This window comes from Sinocyclocheilus grahami, unplaced genomic scaffold (genome assembly GCF_001515645.1).
Source record: "Sinocyclocheilus grahami isolate Dianchi unplaced genomic scaffold, SAMN03320097.WGS_v1.1 scaffold8.1, whole genome shotgun sequence".
NCBI lineage: Eukaryota > Metazoa > Chordata > Actinopteri > Cypriniformes > Cyprinidae > Sinocyclocheilus > Sinocyclocheilus grahami.
Window position 1 is genome coordinate 3,747,716 of NW_015505187.1, and position 21,773 is coordinate 3,769,488.

General features: G+C 36.4%; 1 protein-coding gene across 1 annotated transcript in view; it reads left to right on the top strand.

Moving 5' to 3' along the window:
* LOC107590709 (acyl-CoA synthetase short-chain family member 3, mitochondrial-like) overlaps window positions 1-21,773 on the top strand; it is a 42,886-nt gene that overhangs the window by 12,245 nt on the left and 8,868 nt on the right. The window contains 4 exon segments of the mRNA XM_016279618.1: window positions 1,491-1,642; window positions 8,524-8,627; window positions 19,514-19,609; window positions 19,796-19,859. Of these exon segments, the coding sequence (XP_016135104.1) occupies window positions 1,491-1,642; window positions 8,524-8,627; window positions 19,514-19,609; window positions 19,796-19,859 (416 nt within the window).

The following is a 21,773-nucleotide window of genomic DNA, read 5'->3' on the forward strand; positions in this document are numbered from 1 at the left end:
GCTACTTGAGTGTGCAATCTCTCTGCAACGGTATTATTCTGTTTCTTTGCCATACGTTTGGCCCATCTGCCACCCAGGAACCTTTCCAAGCCACTCTCCATTTCAAACACATCCTTGATTTAATATTCACTCCCCAACCGCTGCAAATGCCCATGCTGATCCAGTCTGACACCGGAAGACTTGTGTACACTTCCAAAATGTTGGAAAAATTGCAACAAAGGGCTGCACAAAATATCGAACTTTAGCAACTTCTGTAGGAAATACAATGCTGTGACTTTCTCTAGGATTTTTTCCCCCTGCATAATATTCATTTAAGACTAATATTAGGGCTGTGCAATATTGAAAACAAATGCTATACGCGATACCTTGTTAAAAAATGCGGTATTCGATGTGCGATACGATAATTGCTTAAAGTGTGAAAAATCTATTTAAATTATATTTTAAAATATTTAAAAATGAAAATTATATAACCAATTTGTTTCACATTCTTTCTTGGAAAAGAAAGATTCACTACAACTATACCACTACAAATCAGAAAATGTAATTTTAACATCAATGTGAATGACAAAAAAAATGAATGACACTAATTTTATATCATTGTGACTTTGCTTTCCATACACTTTAAGTACTTCTTCATATACCACAGCAAAAACTATAGTCTGAGAAAGTTCATACATGATTAAAGGCAAGTGAACAGTCAGTAAAAAAAAGAAAGAAAAAGGGGTGGGGGGGTGGGGAACATATACACAATTTACAAGCATAGATCAAATAAACAGTAGTATTCAGGTACAGACAATTTAATAATTAAGTGTAAAATAACACTGCATAGTGTTCACTGTATGAATTAAATTTAGATTCATCTTTGTTATAGCTGTTTTGTTGTTTGGTTAACCTTAGTGACATATTCAGCAGCAGTATTTATAGGCTGCTGTTCCTTTAAATCCGACTGCATTGACCCAGTATAATGATACACATCCGATTTCTTTTTTTAGCTGTTTACATTCATTTAAAACATAACCGACTGCGTTTACAGGAATGATCGTCATGATGGGTACTATTGACATAATTCTGTGTGTACATGTCTGTTCAAACATAAGGAGGAGGAGATGCGAAAGACGAATCAACTCGGTGTTTGCGTGCCATCTGAAACGCATTTCTCTGTGTGCGCGTGTGACAGCAAGACGAGATGGCAAAGAGTTGTTTTCTGCAACTTATTGCACTTAACTCTTTTTAACATCAAGCAATTCTCTGCTATATGCGTCGAACTGAAACTTTGACCTTTTGCAACGTTTTGATTTAAGTAGCTTATTATTAAAATGATTCAGATATCGCATGCATTACGATATGCATATCGCGATATTTACATTTGCGATATTTCGATATTTGCGATTTATATCGTGCAGCCCTAACTAATATTAACCCATTTTACATGTTTTTTAAGATATTTGTCTTTCATTTATGCATTCTATAAGCAGTTGTTGTTTCTGCAGGGCAAACCTGTGGGGACTCCGGACCCCGGGGCCTTTTTCCGTGTGATGTCTGAGCATGGGACGGCCTCCATGTTTACCGCTCCTACTGCTATCAGAGCCATTCGCCAACAAGACCCTCAGGCAGAACACGGGAAGCAGTACCCGCTCAGCAGGTAACCACAAATCTGTACCTGTTCACATAATAGCTAACAAAATGTGTTTTTGTTCTATACAGGTTTCAACTAAAAATGTATGACATGTTTATTTATATACAAATAATCTCTCTGTCTCTATAGTTATGTCCAAAAGTTTTTAAAGCAGTCTCTTTTGCGCACCAAGGTTGCATTTATTTGATGCACTGAGAACAGTAATATTGTGAAATATTATTCAAATGTATAATAGCTGTTTTCTATTTGAATATATTTTAAAATGTAATTTATTCTCATGATGGCAAAGCTTAATTTTTTTAGCAGCCATCAGTGTCTCACAATCCTTCAGAAATCATTCTAACATGCTGATTTGCTGCTATAGAAACATTTCTTATTTTTTTATTTAAAAACATTAAAAAATAATCGTTATTATTCCTTGGCTGCCAGTATATGCAGTGCTTCCAAAAATATTTTAGACACTAGACACAAATGCTACTTTTTTTTAGAACTAACTTTTCTGAACCACTTTTTCTAATTATTTTTTATCGTGGATAAAAAGTGGGACATTTTTCATAGATTTCCTTCAAATTCACTATTTATTAATATATTGACAAATTTGACAAAAAGAAGGTGTCCCAAGACTTTTTTATCTTCATTTTGAACAATATGTATGTGGCTTCATATTTTGCTATAAACTTCAGTTTTTAAAAATATTTTCTTTGAAAGGTGTTCTTGTGCTATTTCTTGACAATAAATGCTATGTGTTTTGCTGTTATGTAATGCAACATATAGTGTGTTGTAAATGTGTCTAAATACTTTGGGACCACTCTATTTATAAAATATCAGTCTTGGTGCAGTTAATTGTTTTTATCAAATATTATGTATAATACAATATTATACATTACTATTTCATTGTTTGTCCATTTATTTTTCAAAAAGTGGTGAATTATTTATTGCACACCAGGCTTTTAGTCTGTATATTCTTTCTCGCACAAAAGTCAGGCTTCTTTATTAGCTGATTGGGTGAGATATCAGATGGGTGGGACTTTGCAATAAATGGCCAGTAATGTTAATGGTGATGTCAGTAAGTAACAGTGATTAATACGGAAAGCAGGGTATACAGTTGCAGTTATTCATAACATTTATTTTAGCTTGCATAATCTTGTCCTTTTTTTTGTGGCTTTTTTAAATATTGCAGAGCTTGAAGTACTTTTTTTCTTCTTTTTAGTTAAGTCATTTCCCTGCTTAGCTGGAGGTAAGGGAGCAACATTGTAGACACAAAATATAATGGCTCTAAATACAGTTTTCCATTTTATATTATGTCTGTTTACACTGCTTTGTTTTGCCCCTCAAATCATTACGTTCTATTGCAAAATATAGCAAATGCAGTCTATGGATCTTTTTGTGAATGTAATTATTGTTAAATGTCTTCATGCATAGACACTAAACAGCCCTAGTTTAATAGAAATGACATTACGATGTTGATTCTGCTGTGGATTTTGCTTTTACAAACACTGTTGCTGTTTGTGCGACAATGCATTAAGAGAAAAAAAAAGTGCAGTTACCATGGTGATAGTAACGGATGTGTTTCAGTAAAGCAATATAGTGCTTCTATTCATTGGTTATGGCTTTGATTTAAGCTAAAGCACATCTGCGTTATAGAGCAGCAATTCCTTTTGTTCCCTGCATTCCCTGCACTTTAGCAAGATTACATTGCACAAAGGAACAAAACGTAACCAACACAATAAATCAGTACAAATAGTTTTAATAAAGTTCAAATAGTTTTCAGTTTCCACAGCTTTTAGGCTACGCTTACACTAGTGTGTTTTAAAATGCACAGCTTAGACAGAATCATTATTTCTATTAATTTTCCACTAATTTACTGATGAGCATTAGCTGATTCCAGTGCTGTCTGCCTTTTTCTCTTCCGCAATCGCTGTTTTGACTCCGAGGACGCTCAATCGCTGCTCATATGTCAGTTATATTACACGTTCATAACCCGCCCTGTCTCAAATGACGATTGTGCACTACTCTTGCGCCTTCAGTTCTGTAAAGAAGAAACCCAGAAAAACATTTCTACGGATGAAACATGAAGCTAATAAACACACGATTATGACAGTATGTGATTTGTATGTGTTGAGGTTCTGCCTATTTTCATAACAATTACTTCTAAATTGGTTTGTTTACATGAGAAATGCTAAGCAGGGGCTCGTTCTTCGTACGTCGCTTATTACATCCGAGATCAAATGACACATCCAAGATGATAGCATCGCGCTAATCAGGATCTGGCTAATTCGGTTCTTCAAGCACACCTGTTGTTGATGGTTAGTATGGCTGGATTGAGTTATGAGATAATTGCGCGTTCATGGGTTGGTTTAAAAGGGGCTATGTATCGATACTCGAAACCATGATCAGCAATGCAGTGATTGGCTGGCGGCAAGACAGCAACGTAATGACATCATATAATTAAAAAAGACACCTGACGAAAAACTTGACAAATTTCTGGACTTTTATAAGGAAACAGCCAAGCCAACAAAACTACATAAATCATAGATAAATGAAATGTGCACTGTTTTTATTTTATTAAAATGTTTTACATGATTCCCAATTATTTATATTCACGATTTCTTATATTTTACATTTTTATTTCAATGTAATTAGCAATTCATTTAATTTTATATTTGAACAGATTTGTCACATGACAGCATTAATTAAAGTTTCTTAAGGGTCAAGATCATGTTATCTGCATCTCCTGCGCTCCATCAAGCCACTCCCATAATATCTGTCACCACTCAAATTAATGCACAACTCTACATTATCTGTATAGCATGTGTGTAAGACTCGAATACAATTATTAAGTAATAATATTATGACGAATAAATCTCTCGGTGAGTAAAACTGGCTGTGTCTATAGTATTAAAGACTAGACAATATTATTATATTATCTTTAAATTAATTTTTAAATGATAATTATTTTTTAGTTATTGTCCCTGGATCAGTAGGATACTCTTGTAATAAAGTAGCGTTGGTAACGGACAGATTTTAAGTATCAATTCTGCTTAAAAAGATGCCATCTAATCCTGTTTACATGAAATAAGCTTACGGACCTGTTGCTATGACAGCAACTCCGGGATGAGCTTCGAAGAACCAAACTATCCAAGATTATGCCAAATCGTCAACAATCAAATCCAGCTAACTGAGTTAGCGACGTACGAAGAATGGGCACCAGGTGTAGTGATTAGCTAGATATAAAAGTCTACAAATAGCCAATTTCAGCAACATTATATGGCCAAGACACACATTAGATTGCAATCGGAAGTTATTACAAACACACAATGGTGGTTTAAAGTGAGTTTTGAGTAAAAATGTAGTATTAATCTTATAAATTGTCTTATGTAGCTGGTGTGCATGAATAGTCACGTAACATGCGTTTTCGGTCATGTAGTGTGGACGGAGATCTTTTCTGAACGCAGTGGAAACGCCAGTATGGACAAGGATTGTTTTCATTTTAAAACACCATTTTAAAATGAAAACGCACTAGTGTAAAAACATGGCCTTACATTTATGGGTGTTTGGACACTTACAGTACAGCTTCGCGTGTGAGCCACATCTCTGGGCGTAACTGCTATAAACTAGTGTTTATAGCAGTTACGCCCAGACTTGTTTATAGCAGTTACGCCCAGACTTGACCAATCACCAGACTTGATTTAGGCACATCAAGCATGCTGCATACTTTTTGGCTCACTGACGTTAACCCCTTGGGTATCTAAATTTGGTACCGAACAAGACATTTTTCGATACTCAATAATATGAGGCAATTCGGACGGTGCTTAAAAGTATAGAACTTACCCAGATACCCACCCCTAGTGATATAGCCATAAATATATATGCCTTTGAAAATAAAACACAAAACATACCCAGCTAGATCAGAAAATACTGTAACATTATTACTGTCCAATAATAGCATAATAGGGTTTGTCATTTACTAGATGGTGCTCGTTTACATTTTTTGACACCTTGGGAATATTTATGCTGCATGAAAATCACTAGTTTTTTTTCGCACTTGGCTTATACAAATCATAGTAGCAATTAGGATGCATTTTTTCACTAGAATAATAAACAACCATTATTTCCTTTTAAATTGTATTTATTTTGCTCTGGCTATATCAGCTATTATTATGCTATGCATCTTTAAAATGACCCTTAATGAGTATATAACCCACTTTTCATTTATTTTTTGTTACCTAAATGACACATAAGCACGAAAGACGTTCGCAATATGAGACGGAAGAAAGGGCAATTTAGCTCAACCCAAAGGAGCCGTGCAATGCATGACTGTCACACAAAAGCACAGGCTCTCAGTCCAGGAGTGTGTCTCGCGCATCAGCGCCGTAACCTGCGGCTCTCAACATGGGTTTAAATGCGTGCCAGAGGGCACGACTCCACTAAATAGAATTTTCCAGCTCAGAGATTCAGCAGTGACGCTGTAAGATCAGCATCTCTCTCTCTCGCCAAGATCATAAGGCCGATGTTAAAGCACACCTGCAGAAGGTCGCTGCATTAGAAATGCACACCTGGATTCCTGAATACATCCGTTGAGTTGTAAACACGAACTGATGACTTTATTGCAGATCTGAAAGTTGTAGCACAACCTTTTCACCCAAGTACACACTTTCACACAATATAGTAAATGAATCCTGTCTTGATATACATCAAGTCCCTCTTTTTCGTCATGAGCTTTTTTTCCTTAGAGGAGCTGCAATCTGACTCATTTGTGACATTTTTGTGTCATTAAATATCAAATTAAGGCTGCTTTCACACAGTACACATAACTGTAATAACAAGTTTCTGCTGCATGACTGTATGGAAATTGCATAAATGCCCCTTGCACACCTGAATGGTTGCTGGCGGGTGCGTCGGAAACAAAGTTTATAAATAGGGAGGGAAAATCCTGCATATGACTTACAAGGAAGCCAATATTTAATGAATTGGCAATGTTTGAGTCAAGTGACCTTTGTCAGGTATGTAAAAGCAAAGAAATGGCCACTGATTGTGTCTCTGAACACGACAGGCGTGAGATGTGGGTGGAGGGAATGTGAGTGCTAGTGAACGACCTCCACCTTATTGTTATGCAGATCACACGCATTGTGACCTTGACTCCAGGTAATTGAATAGTTTCTGCATTGTTTGACCCTGGAGTGGAAGAGTGAAAGGAACTCAGCTGTAATACTGTTACTTGCTCATAAACACTGGCTCAGAAAGATTCAGTTATTTTTTTATAGCCAACTGTTATTTTCATTTTAAAGTAAATTTTCTGTGACCGGTCAAATTTAGTGCCAAATCAGTTTCATTCAGATCCAGTACATCTTGGTGAATTGCCAATTGATAAAACCATATTAATTATTTGACTAAACATTAGCCATGAAGCATTTTACTTAAAATAGTAGCTGTATCAGAAATGTTGGTCTATTTGGGTACTTTTGCTTCCAAATGCAGGAAATGCTATTAGAAAGTGTTTTACTTTATTAAAATAATCTCAATAGTAATGTGTTTTTTTTTCCAACTTTTTTTTCAAGTCTGAGAACTTTCTGAAGATCTGAGCTTTCACCGTGCATTTACAACAGTACCACGCATGTGTGTGATGCTGCTGATGCAGAATATGCATGTGCTGCACCTTGTTTACAATCAGAGGAATGCACACAAATGTTTCGTGGTACTGTGGTGAATGCGCAGCGAAGACTGACAGGTAGAAATTGTTGAGAAGAAAATTGTAGAGAAGGAGTTGTTGAATTAATTCGTTATTTTTGTTTTCTTTGCACACAAAAAGTAGCTTCGAAGCTCGAAGCTTCATAAAATTAAGGTTGAACCACTGATGTCACATGGACTATTTTAACAATGTCCTTACTACCTTTCTGTGCCTCGAACATGTCAGTTGTGTTGCTGTCTATGGAGGGTCAGAAAGCTCTCGGATTTCATCAAAAATATCTTAATTTGTGTTCCGAAGATGAACGAAGGTCTTACAGGTTTAGAACGACATGAGGGTGAACAATTAATGACAGAATTTTCATTTTTGGGTGAACTATCCCTTTAATGCAAATGCAAAGACAGACTGAAAATAAATCAACTTTCCAGCTTAGCTTGTGCTTCTCAAGCTACCAAATCAATCGAAACACTCACTATTCCTAGTATTAGCATTTCAAACATGCCTCATTGATGAAAAGATGTTTTGACTGTCCTTTGCTCCCTTGTGAGCGTATTTACGGTATTACAGGTGTAGTTTACTGTATTGAGCAAGGATTTATGTGATGTGGTCACCCGCTACATTGTAATCCATTTCTTGTTGGAGGATTGCGGGCAGTTTGATGACAGGAACAGTGAATCCTCACCTTTACACCGCTTGTCAGTGCTTCTTGTTTCTTTACCACAAGAATGAGTTCAATAAATATTTAATGCACACCTGCATTCTTGCTTATTACATTTCTTTGCTGCAAAGTCTTTAGGATGAAGCTGCTCTGACTTCTTGTTTTAATTTTCTTGAAACAGCCTTTATATTAGAACCCCCCCCCCCCCCCAAAAAGGAATGGAAGGTTTTTAAAGTTTTCAAGTTCAAGTGCTTTAAAATCAGTAATGTTGTACATGAGCAGCAGAGTGTTAATATTCAATCTTTTATCCTGATGGATGACAACAACAGCTATCCAAATAGTGTATATTCAGACAGTTTGATTAAAATAGATGTAATCCAATATATTCAGTCTGCCTGTAAGAACAGTCTTATTGGTTTCCAGGTCTTAATGAAAATGGATAATTTATCTTTCATTATAAATCTCAGTTCTTCCAAATGTAACATATTTCCCAGTTCCCTTGTTTACGTACTTTCTAAGAGCCGGTAATTCTTCTTTCGGCAGGCTGAGGAACTTGTTTGTAGCCGGGGAACGCTGTGATATAGAGACCCTCGAATGGGCCAAGAGGAGTTTTGGAGTCCCAGTGCTGGATCACTGGTGGCAAACTGGTGAGTCACTGTCTTAAAGTTACACTGTGGTTCATTTCTTTTGCCTGCGTTTTGTCTGCTTCTTGTCTTGTCTTTTAAGGCATTGTTCACACTGCAGGGGTCGGCAACCTTTTCGGCATGACGTGCCATTTAAAATTTTTCTGGTTAACCACTGTGCCACTGTTTTTTTGTTTGTTTTTTTTTCATTTTCAAAAGTTTTTTGAATAACAGATATACAGTGTGACCGTACTGAACATCACTGTATGTGTGTGTGTGACAAGGCCAATGCATTAAAACCGTTCAGTTTAATTCCCGTTCTATATTAATGCGCTGCTTTAATTGATGTGTGTGCGTGCGCACACACACACACACACACACACACACACACCACTCGCACACAGAGATCTGAGATCGCGCTGTGCAAAAAGTAACATTCAGAAGCTCATAAACTTGTTGTCAGTGCTGCCACGCGACTTTTATTAATCGATACTGAATCGCTACATTATATTTCTCAGCAACGAGGGGGGTAAAATCGCAGTTTTTTTAGGTAACTAAACTCCGCTTCACTGTTTGTAGAGAGAGACACAGACGCAGACAATTTACACATCTCTCTCTAAATGGCCATATTTGAGAAAAAAATATATAGCTGTCGGTCATTTAACATTTCTATCGTAAAACGTATCGTTAAAAGTTGACTAATATTAAATGATTTGCAGCTTCGTCTTACCTCGCTCTCTTTAACGTTAAACTGACGCTTCGCGCTCTGCTTCTGTGAACAGTAAACCCTGCCTACTTTGATTTGACTGGCCATCTCAGTCATTTTGACATTGATGAACGCTGTTAGAGCTCTGAGGCTTTGATCTGAAGTGCCTAGTATGTGCAGTGGTCCGTAGACTAGCGCAAGTTAATTCTCACACTTTATTAGTATTTATGGCTCCTAACAGGCTGTGTGACTTTGATGTAATAACTTAATAATAAGTTATTACCTCAAAATGTATGTCAGTATGCAGTTTTTGCCATATTGCTAGTGATTATCCCTCTGTGTGCCACTGTTGGCACGCGTGCCGTAGGTTGCCGACCCCTGGTTCACACTGATTTAGATGCCGTTTTACAGATTCAGTCTTTAGGGCTAATTGTTCACACTGACATTAATTTGTATGTCTACACCAGTTGCCATAGTAATGACTTCCACGTCAGCACAACACCAGGAAATGTTCTTTTAGAACAACTGCTAGCTGTCATTGTGAGAAGAGAGCACTCTACACATCAAGTCCATTGAATTGAATTGATTTTCAAATCACGCATGAATGTGGTTTGGATCAGATTTGTAAAAACAGCATAAAAGCTTATTTGTTGTTCAGAATACAAATAAATGGATTTCATTCCATTATGCCCAAAAATATGTCTGAACAAACCTAAAAGGAAGGTTGATCCTGTGAGTCAGTTGTTTTGTAATATCTGTTAATATCAGCTGATATTTATGCCATTGGTTAGCACAATATAATTCCTCTCAGCTGACTTCTTATCATAAGAGACTTCTTACCAAAAACAAAACAAAAAAGTCTTACTTATCCAAAACTTGGCTGTGTTAGAGTATGTTTTTAAAAGATGTATATTACAATATAGTTTTTTACAGAAAAATCAAGGAAAAACATAGTGGTATGGAAAGTAAATTTCATCTATTAGAAATGTTTGGAACTGTGCCTAAACAAAATCTTACTGAAAGCTAATTTTTTCAGACATTAACCTCAAATTTGGAACACAACTTGCTTAGATTTATGCCTTTTGATTTTCTTGCAGTTTTAGAGTAAAACATGTTTGTAAAATAAATTTTTTAAAAAATCATAAAACCGTATTATTTTTTTTAGGTTCTTTATAACAAACAAACAAAAGTTGTTAACAGGTAATAAATGGACCATAACTATTCTGTAAATATAATTCACTACCATAAAGTTCCCTAAATATACAAAATATTAAATAAAAAAAAATTATCAAACTAAAATATTGTACATTCATCTCATTGAAATAATAATAATAATAATAATAAACAAATAAACAAACCCCCCCAAAAAAGCAGCCATTTTTGACCGCCATGTGAACGAGTTAAAATAACCATTTTGGAACACAACTTGCTTAGATTTATGCCTTTTGATTTTCTTGCAGTTTTAGAGTAAAACATGTTTGTAAAATAAATTTTTAAAAAAATCATAAAACCGTATTATTTTTTTTAGGTTCTTTATAACAAACAAACAAAAGTTGTTAACAGGTAATAAATGGACCATAACTATTCTGTAAATATAATTCACTACCATAAAGTTCCCTAAATATACAAAATATTAAATAAAAAAAAATTATCAAACTAAAATATTGTACATTCATCTCATTGAAATAATAATAATAATAATAATAATAAACAAATAAACAAACCCCCCCAAAAAAGCAGCCATTTTTGACCGCCATGTGAACGAGTTAAAATAACCATTTTGGAATGTAAAAATTAAGCATGTTTTGCAAGTTTGCGAAAAAGACTACTTAACAAATGAGTACTTTTATCTCTTCATAACAAAAAGTACTGTATCTCATTTGATTTTCTTTATTTTTGGGGGAACTTTATTGACAAACTAAAAAAAGTTAGATTGCAATCTTAAAAATAAAAGATTATATTAAATTCACAAGTCTGACAAAAAAAGGCGCATTATGTAATACTGTACATTGAAAGTAAATAACTCAATACAGTAAAACCAAATATTATTTAAAAAATACTCTGATAAATTGATACTGTTTAGTTTCTTTGTGCTCCACTAAAATAGTTGGCAAATGTCAAAAGGTGCAACTTTCTGTTGGTTGTTTTTATGCGCGCTGCAATGCTGAGTTCCTGACCATAAAGTCGCCCTTATTTCTCTGGCAAGCCTGAAATGGATTGTCTGAAATACAGGACACTTCTTTTGATATTCATAACCCCTATTGCCAGCATGATGCATAAACCATCACATGTATAATGAATTCGGTTTACTCCTTCATTCTATGCTGGCTGCAAAACATATTCAGCTCATAAAGATCTCTGAGAAATAAACCGGTGCCGAGCTTGACCGGAGAATATTTGTACAAAATGAACTGAATCACCTTTTCCCTCGCTCTCATATCCGTCTTTCTAGTCGGTACTGGTAAAGTCTTTGTGTCATTTGACAGCACAAATTTAAAACCGGTGTCAGATCTGTATTGATGCGTGAACGGAAAAAAACGATGGATCCGTATTTTGAGTAAGCACAGGGCCAGAGTGGCCAAAGTGCTTCATGTGATAAATGATTCTGTCCTCACAGTGGTGTGTGTGTCCTGCTCTCCATTTATAATTTCCATCCAATTCATGATTAAAAGCATGTTTATGCATCACCATCAAGACCAGTCGTATTATTAGATGACTTGTTAGATGAGCCACATCTCCACCTCGGCGTGCAAACACACAAATGCCACAGCATGTTTGAGTTGTTCAGCGGCACAGAGCGAGATTTGATTAGAAGAGCTGATGAGGTGTAGTGTAACAGCAGTTTGGTTGCGCTGATGCGATAGCTTTTCTGAAATAAAGTGGAAGTGAATTGAACCTTCATTATCTATGTCATTACCCGCTCAAACCTCCCCAGGCTCATGCGTGCATTGCAATATCAGAAGTCAAGCTGCTGTGACAGAATATCTCTCTCTCACTCACACATACGTTTGGATGCTTCAACACGGGGATGAGTATCAGGGTTATTATAACACGTATTCTGAATTCTGATTGGTCGATATTGGTGCAGCAGCTAACAATTGTTTTGAAAATTATGCACCCATAAAGCAACCATTGCAGTCACTCATAAAGGACAATTGTAATTCTGGCCAATATGATTTTCATATGGACATTTTTTTTAATGGTTTACTAGTTTATTAGTTTTGTCTAAATAAATTAAAATTGAAAAGCTAAAAACAAAACTCATTTTAAATGATTGAATTTGCGCATCACAAGATTATAATATGCATATTTTTTTCAGATTGGTTAAGGATTCCGTTTAACAGTGTTATTATCTTAAAAGATTATTTTTTAAAGATTAAAGATCAGTGAGTGTCAAGTTAATCAAAATGTAAAATTTGAGGAATTAGCAAAATTACCATGAACTATTAAATATCCAATAATGACCAATACTGATAAAAAATAAATAATAATAATGAAATATTGACAATAACAATGTGATGTTACAGTCGGGATCACTAATATTTACGCCCCCAACATTTGCATATAGCCACCCATGTTCTATGCCAGCCGCCAGCCGAACCTGCACAGCCGAATCATCAGAAGTTCTGCAGGTATTGTGAAGAAACAAGTGAGGATAATAGTGAAAATGGCAGGTCATGGAAATTAATGTTATGTTCCAGGCTGTGCAGGGGATGTGATGTGCAGGGATGGGTTGGTGTCTGTATTCAGAAAGGCACGGAAAACAAATAACACACGTTCTAATAAAATAACGCGAGCCACTAAAGGGACATGGTTAGCTGCTTGCTAGCGGTAGCCTGTTACATTACAGTACATAAGCTTTCACTTACCACATAAACAGAGTAAGGAGAGATGACTGAGGATGATGGCGAATGATTTACAGATCCTGAGCAACACTGACAAGCATCTGATCTTGTAAAATGTGTGGTAAGTACTGCTGCTGTAGTTACACAGAGCACATGCGATCGCAAATCTCAAAAGTGAAAGTAAAAAGCGATCGTGCTTTCAAATGCAGTTTCAATGCCCCGCATATTAATAGCGGCTCCCTGGTGCTTGCATTTTATTTACAGTATAATTACCCAATGATATAAGTGCGAGAGACCGTGTTGAAATATATATTTTCCCTGTGTTTCCTTCCTGCTGTGTGAGCTACTGAAACGAGCCGCACTGTGAAACAGCCAATCAGAGCAGAGCTCAACATTATTATTAATGATCCTTCCAAATAAGGTAAAAACAGAGCATTTCATTCTAGGGACAAATCCTAGGGTTGTAAATGGACATGTAAAACCGTTTCTGGAGATGTATTGCCCTTACCTAAGCCACATACCTTCTATTTAGATATCAGAGAACAATTTAAAATATTGTATCAATGCATTCTATGGCACCTTTAAGCACACCTGCTCATTACTCTTCATTTATTTTTGTGTTAAAGTTTTTGCACCCAAAACATGTAGTTGTAGTTTTCTATCCTATCTCTGACCCTTACAATTAAAATGATCAAATTATTAGTATTTACTCACCCTTTTTACGTTCCAAACCTGTACAACTTACTTTGTTCAATAGAAAAATAGAAAAAATATATTTAAAAAATAGTGACTTAAATGTTGATATGTTTGTAACATAAAGCTATTAAATGGCTTCAGAAGATGTAGAGGTTATCAACCACTTTTATAATAGGCTGTGTCTGCAATCACCCCCTAAAACGTATTAATGTACTAATATAATCCACATGAAAAGGAGAGATGACTGAGGATGATGGCGAATGATTTACAGATCCTGAGCAACACTGACAAGCATCTGATCTTGTAAAATGTGTGGTAAGTACTGCCGCTGTAGTTTACACAGAGCACGTGCGATCGCAAATCTTGAAAGTGAAAGTAAAAAGCGATCGTGCATTCAAATGCAGTTTCAATGCCCCGCATATTAATAGCGGCTCCCTGGTGCTTGCATTTTATTTACAGTATAATTACCCAATGATATAAGTGCGAGAGACCGTGTTGAAATATATATTTTCCCTGTGTTTCCTTCCTGCTGTGTGAGCTACTGAAACGAGCCGCACTGTGAAACAGCCAATCAGAGCAGAGCTCAACATTATTATTAATGATCCTTCCAAATAAGGTAAAAACAGAGCATTTCATTCTAGGGACAAATCCTAGGGTTGTAAATGGACATGTAAAACCGTTTCTGGAGATGTATTGCCCTTACCTAAGCCACATACCTTCTATTTAGATATCAGAGAACAATTTAAAATATTGTATCAATGCATTCTATGGCACCTTTAAGCACACCTGCTCATTACTCTTCATTTATTTTTGTGTTAAAGTTTTTGCACCCAAAACATGTAGTTGTAGTTTTCTATCCTATCTCTGACCCTTACAATTAAAATGATCAAATTATCAGTATTTACTCACCCTTTTTACGTTCCAAACCTGTACAACTTACTTTGTTCAATAGAAAAATAGAAAAAATATATTTAAAAAATAGTGACTTAAATGTTGATATGTTTGTAACATAAAGCTATTAAATGGCTTCAGAAGATGTAGAGGTTATCAACCACTTTTATAATAGGCTGTGTCTGCAATCACCCCCTAAAACGTATTAATGTACTAATATAATCCACATGAAAACTAGTAAATGCATTTGGATGAGTTCACTAGAAGGGCTGCCTCTTTTGTGTGGTTTGTGCCATAAGAAACAAAAAAAGCTGGCAGTGTGGTTGTGAACAAGCATTTACTGCCACATTTATACGGTCTTCTGCTGAGGCTTGAGAAATAACTAATAATAAGTGCTTGTGATAATGTCCATCATGGTTGTGGGCCCCACCTTTCTGAAACACCCTAAATTGTGCACTATGTAAAGGTATAGAGGACGATTTAATTGCAGCCATGAAAATGTTCACAGATACTGATGATTATTTATTTTGATTGAAATTAAATTTTATATCCTTAATTTTATTATTGTTTTATTAACTTAGTAACCACAGTTAGTGTTGTTATTGTTAAGCTAATTCAAATCATTTTTGGTAACAATTGAAATAAAGTAAAAATATTGGATTATGAATTTTTTTAATAAATGTTGCCTTTGGAATAAACCTAAGTAAGTTTAAGTTGAGATACTGAAATAGCTCAACTGAACCTGAAATAAAAATAATGCTTGCATGCTTATGACAAAAGCACATTACAAAATGACTAAAACTTAAAATGGATGAAAATATAAAAGTAGCTGCTAATTCAAAACATTAATAAATACTATAATAGTAACAGAATAATACCTTTAACCACATAGCACAGCCTTTTGTAGCATGTTGCTTAAATCAGACAGTATGTGTTTGCAATCTCTAACACGCATGCACGCAAATGTGTAATTTAATTATTCTCTGCGGCAACGTTCATCCAGTACACACAGAAAATGAAAGAAAGGCTGCCGCTTTTGAGACCTGATAATAATCTGTGCTATTTTAAGACGCAACTCCTGCCGTGAAGAAGTGGGGGGCTTGGTGATGAGGGCTGCTGATGTCACCGCTGTTGCTGGGCAACTGGTATGTTTCCAGTTGGGAGTAAGTGGCAATGACTGCTGGATGCACGAACGACCTTAACGCGGCCTTGAGCGTCGCCGCCTGTCTTTGAGCTGGCCGCCGTGTACGCGTGAACCCTGCCACAGTCTGTCAGTTTTTGACTCCGGTAAACTTTATCAGTCCACTAAATCAACTTTGTGATGTCAAGTGGCTGGCAATAACTTAAAAAAAAAAAAACAGGTTATGGCAGGACATGACCTTCAGAGGGAACTAATTAGCCATCTGTGTCAAAGCCCTCTCGATTAATTAGCAGTCCCCACCAACTGGTTTAAAGGTGCCATAGAATGGAAAACTGTATTTACCTTGGCATAGTTGAATAATAACAGTTCTGTACATGGAAATGACATACCGTGAGCCTCAAACACCATTGTTTCCTCTTTCTTGTGTAAATCTCATGCATGCAAAAGACCACTGAAAAATAGGCGAATCAGAATATAACACCGACTGTGATGTTACAGTCGGGATCACTAATATTTACGCCCCCAACATTTGCATATAGCCACCCATGTTCTATGCCAGCCGCCAGCCGAACCTGCACAGCCGAATCATCAGAAGTTCTGCAGGTATTGTGAAGAAACAAGTGAGGATAATAGTGAAAATGGCAGGGCATGGAAATTAATGTTATGTTCCAGGCTGTGCAGGGGATGTGATGTGCAGGGATGGGTTGGTGTCTGTATTCAGAAAGGCACGGAAAACAAATAACACCCGTTCTAAAAAAATAGCGCGAGCCACTAAAGGGACATGGTTAGCTGCTTGCTAGCGGTAGCCTGTTACATTACAGTACATAAGCTTTCACTTACCAGAGTGAGGAGAGATGACTGAGGATGATGGCGAATGATTTTGCTTGTGATAATGTCCATCATGGTTGTGGGCCCCACCTTTCTGAAACACCCTAAATTGTGCACTATGTAAAGGTATAGAGGACGATTTAATTGCAGCCATGAAAATGTTCACAGATACTGATGATTATTTATTTTGATTTTGAAGATCCATCTCTTAATATATTGGCTAATATTATGCTATATTTCTTTACATTTTTTTTTAGACTTACAAAATGAATGACATGAAGCTGCTTTTAATTTTAAATACAGTACATTCAAATGCAGAAAACAATCTTCTATCAACTGGACGACTATTAATATATGACAAAGTAAACATTCTAGATTGATGTGTTTGACCATTGACCACGGCAATCTAAAAATGCGGCACTGAAGTTAAAATAAGTACAACTTTTAAATTACATGTCTCTGGGCTTTGTGTTATTTATCATTTATTTAAACACAAAAACATTGTGTGACCGCCCCCCTATAATGCCCAACTCTCTGAGCAGGCACTTCTTTTGAGTAAGTACTTCCTATTTTATCTGACTGTAAAGAAAGTATGAATATACAGTATACTATGAATGTGTGATCCAGACAGCTACGTACATGCGACATGTTGTCATTGTCATGTGACGTGCCAGCTTCTGTTGCGTTGCTTCACTGCCAATCACAAATCCTCTTCCATGGCCTCGTGCGATCTGATGCACACTTTTTTTTTTGTGCCTACTGTTTTAAGAATACTATGAATTTGGACATTACTGCTGTTTTTCACATACTTAATGGTAGAGAGACTCGAACCCACGACCTTTGGGTTACAAGTCCGACTCTCTAAACATTAGGCCACGACTGAGCTAAAAGCAGAGAAGAGAAGTAGGCATATGTGGATGTAGCCTATAACTTTTAAGATGATTTTGCCTGTTTAGACACTTAAAAGCTCCAGTCCCTGTGCATTATAGTTAGCAAAGAGCGACCTGCACATTCTTCAGAATTTCAAGAAGGTCATTTGAGTTTGGAAAGACATGGTGTAGACCTAAATGCTAATCCGTGAATATTCAGAAACTCTTTCCCTCTCTGTGTGTGCGTGTCTGCACGCTGCGCGTCACCTGTGAAAAGCATTTGAGCTTTCTGCATTACTCACATATGGCAGCAGTGGCAGACAGACTCGTGGTGTCACACGCTGCGATGTCAACAGTTTTCTGTCTCGCTCTCCTTCTCTCTCTCTCTCTCTCTCTCTCTTTACCAGTTACTCTAGCCCACTCTTCATCAGCCGCTCGCTCACTCTCTCTTCCTGCTGTTCACAGCTCTCCTGTAGCATCTGGCTCCGAGACGGATGACGAACGAGTCTGTGTTCTATTTGTGAACGCTTTGCTCTGTGTCACGCTGTCGTCTACTGATTGTGAAGTATTTTTAACTTTTGTTGATGATGTTTATTTACAAGCCAGTCATGTAATTTATGCAAGCACACAAACGCAGACGTGAGTGCTGGGTCAGTGCAGCGTTGTACAGTACATACTTGCACAACATGCATTGTTGCGGCAGTAACAGATCTCTTAGTACACAAGGGGATTGGTAGAGTTTCCTTGAAATGTCTGTCATTAAACCTACCTATAAATATGTTGAACTAACCTTAAGGTCATGATGAAACAGATTCTATCTTGGGATCTACATCCAAGGAAACTGATTATCTAAACGAAGAAATAAACGTAATGTGGGGACTTGGTTCAGTCCACCAGAGGCAGATCTGAATGAAATCTTGCAGTTGATTGTAAGAAAGGCACAGGGTTTAAACAGACTAAATGATTGGATAAGTCCTGCATACGTCACCAGAGAGAAGTTTGCTGTTTCACCGGAAGATGAAGTTATGACATTTTGATCATTAATTCAACATTCCAATGTAAAAAGAATGAAATATGTGAATGGATTAATTGTTCCATCACAATTAATATTTTATTAGTTTTATTATTTTGAATTGTCTTTTTTTAAATGTTCTGTTAATTTTCTATTAAATTTTCATTTTAATTAAATTTTTTGTCTATTTTACTAATTTAATATTTCTATTTACTTTATTTCAGCTTTAGTCATTTTAATACTTTAACTTATTACTTATTTCCATTTTCCAAATGGATATTACTAGTCGGATTCGATTATTAGTTGGATATTTAGTGTTATTAATTTTCATGTAATATTAAAAATTTTTGTCTTTATTTGAAACACCAAAAACTTGTAATACTTGTAGTATCACTTAAGTTTTAGCAAACAATAACACTGAATTGTTCACAGGTAATTGATATACATTTAGAAGTTTTTTTTTTATTCCGAATAGATTATTAAATAGAATTTCCATTTCATGCCAACTTCTATTCCACCTAGCCGAGCGAGGATCTTTTCAAACTATTTGACCTGAAAGAGAAAAGTGACTATAGAAGAAGAAATGTACAAAAATGCGTTTGCTATGCTTAGGTGTTTCTAATGTTAGTCAAGGTTTCTTGCAGCAGACAGTCTATTTCTACCCTCTTTCTGACCCTTAGAATTAACCTGGTTACTGCACCTTTAAAATTTCTAGAAGTTAATGACCTCTTTTCTGATTGGTCAACCTCTTTGCATGTGAAATGAGTAAAAAGACCCCTTCAAAGTTGCCAAATAATAAATACTCATTGATATGCAAATATAAGCAGTCATATGTTAATAAGCTTATGTTTTTGACATCAGTGCCTCATTCTGAATGACCTGCTTATGCAGCTCTCATCACTATGGTGTCTCTCTTTTGTAGAGAGTGGCTCTTCCATCACTGCGTCCTGTGTCGGTCTGGGCTGCTCACGCACTCCCCCCGCTGGTACAGCCGGTAAAGCCGTGCCCGGATACAACGGTGAGTTTCCTCTACATTGGCATGCTTCACATGGCAGGTCTGCAGCTCTTTATTTGATTATTACCAATGCTCTCTCATTCATCGCTGAAGGATTATGTGTTAGAGCTCCTTTTGATTGACAGTTTTTAACTGGATGGTTCAGTATGTGACTGAAGTACTTAAACTTTCTTCATCTTTGTCTCATAGTGACCGTGATTGATGATGAAATGCAACAGGTGAAACCAAGGACTTTGGGGAATATTGTTGTAAAGTGAGTTATTTGAATCCTTTTCGTATTTTATTTGGTATTGACAGAGACAGTAGGAAGGGGGCCGAAATTTACTAGGAATGGATAACGGTAATAGGATCAGGCTAGATTTGACCCTGCATGTCCTGCACAAAGAGTTACGTGTTTTTGCACACTGCGTTGACGTACTTTCTTTTAGGGCTGGGCGACGCATATGTCATGAGGCATCAAGATGTTCTAACTGGATCATAATTGTTACTGCTCAAAACCATTTGTGAAAGAAAATAGAAAATGGACTCCCATTTACTTTCCTAATGCACAATTCATGATCACATCGAAATGTAACAAGTTACACCCCTTTTAAAATGACATTGCCAAGCCCTTTCTTTCAACCATCTGTCATATAGAGAGCGCGTTTTACAATCCAGTCAGTTTCAGATGGACAAATCAAGTCCCATTCCTTTTTAAAAAAATATATTTCGAAGATCCCTTTTCCTCAGAAATGCATTACACAAGCACATTTAATGGGCTGCGATGAACGCTGTTTGATGTTGACTTTAATAAAAGGACAAATATAATGAAATGTCACCTTTTAAAATGCCAGAGGGAGTGAATGTGCCGAACTGATTCCAAAATGTCTTTTTTTTTTTTTTTTTTAAAGTGAAGCAGTCCATAATGGCACTTTATTATTTATCAGTCAAATGTTTGAACACACTTTCACAAAGAAAAGTTGCTTTGGATTGCACTTGCTCATTGACTGGACTAACCTGACATATGAGTTTTGTTAATGCTATTTGATCTAGGGCTGAACGATTAATTGCATTTGCGATAATATCGCGATATGAAATAATGCGATTCTGCTATTACACTCGGTCATGTGACACGCGAGAGTAAAGAGGAGTGTTCCACTTGAAGATCAGATCGGTGTATGACATCAAAGTACGGAGAGAGAAAGCATAAGGAGACATCTGCGCTCTCTTATAGCTCTCGTAGTACTTTGATGACACACACCGATCGGTCTAAGCAGCGCTGCTTCAAGTCGAGCGCGGGCCATCAGCAGAAAAAGAAAATAAATAAAACGGTAAACAGCCAAAGGACGTAACTTAGAATGGGAGATGGATCGGTTTGTGAAAGGGAAGAGAAAAGCCATAGATGAAGTCGCACAGACCCAGGCAGGTGCTGGTCATTTAAAAGCTAAATACAGAAAATATGACGAGGCATATCTTGCTCTCGGCTTCACTCATCGTGTCTGTACCGGACGCTACATTTGTGCGTCGCGCCACAACAGCTCTACACTGACGCGACAAAGCGACTGTTGCAAATCATTTTAACTTTGTGTCAGTACGTCATAAATAGAACAAGGCATCAGTTTAATGTCACGCCGCATCCAGTGTACACAGCATCACTGATTATAATGGTTTCTACTGTATTTTGCCGCTCGCGTCTGGTGTATACACCGTGTTTAATGTCGTTAGTGAGCAGGAAAGCCTGTGTGTCCTATGCCTTAGCGGACAGCATGAAACCCACAAAAAATAAATAAATAACAGAGCAAGCATAATAATAATAACAACAGTTATTCTCTCTATGCTATTTTTCAAGTGATGCAGGTGTTTTTTTCCCTGTAGGTTTTTTTAATTAAAAAGTATAATTTTTTCATAATGTTTAGTGAAATTATTTGGTAGTCTGAAGTGGGATGGGGATTCGGGAAAGGGGGGCAGATTTTTTTTTTATAGGTTTAAAGGGGGGCTCGACCACAAAGGTTTGAAGGCCACTGGTCTAAAGTTAACAGACAGTGTTTAAAAAGTGCAGTGCACATGTTTACATATGTTTATTACAGTGACTTTAAATTACCCAAAGTAATGTGGTAAAGCAACAGCTTTGTTTTTATATTTCTGCAATCTACTTTAGTTTGTGTGATTTGTTACTGACTTTCATATT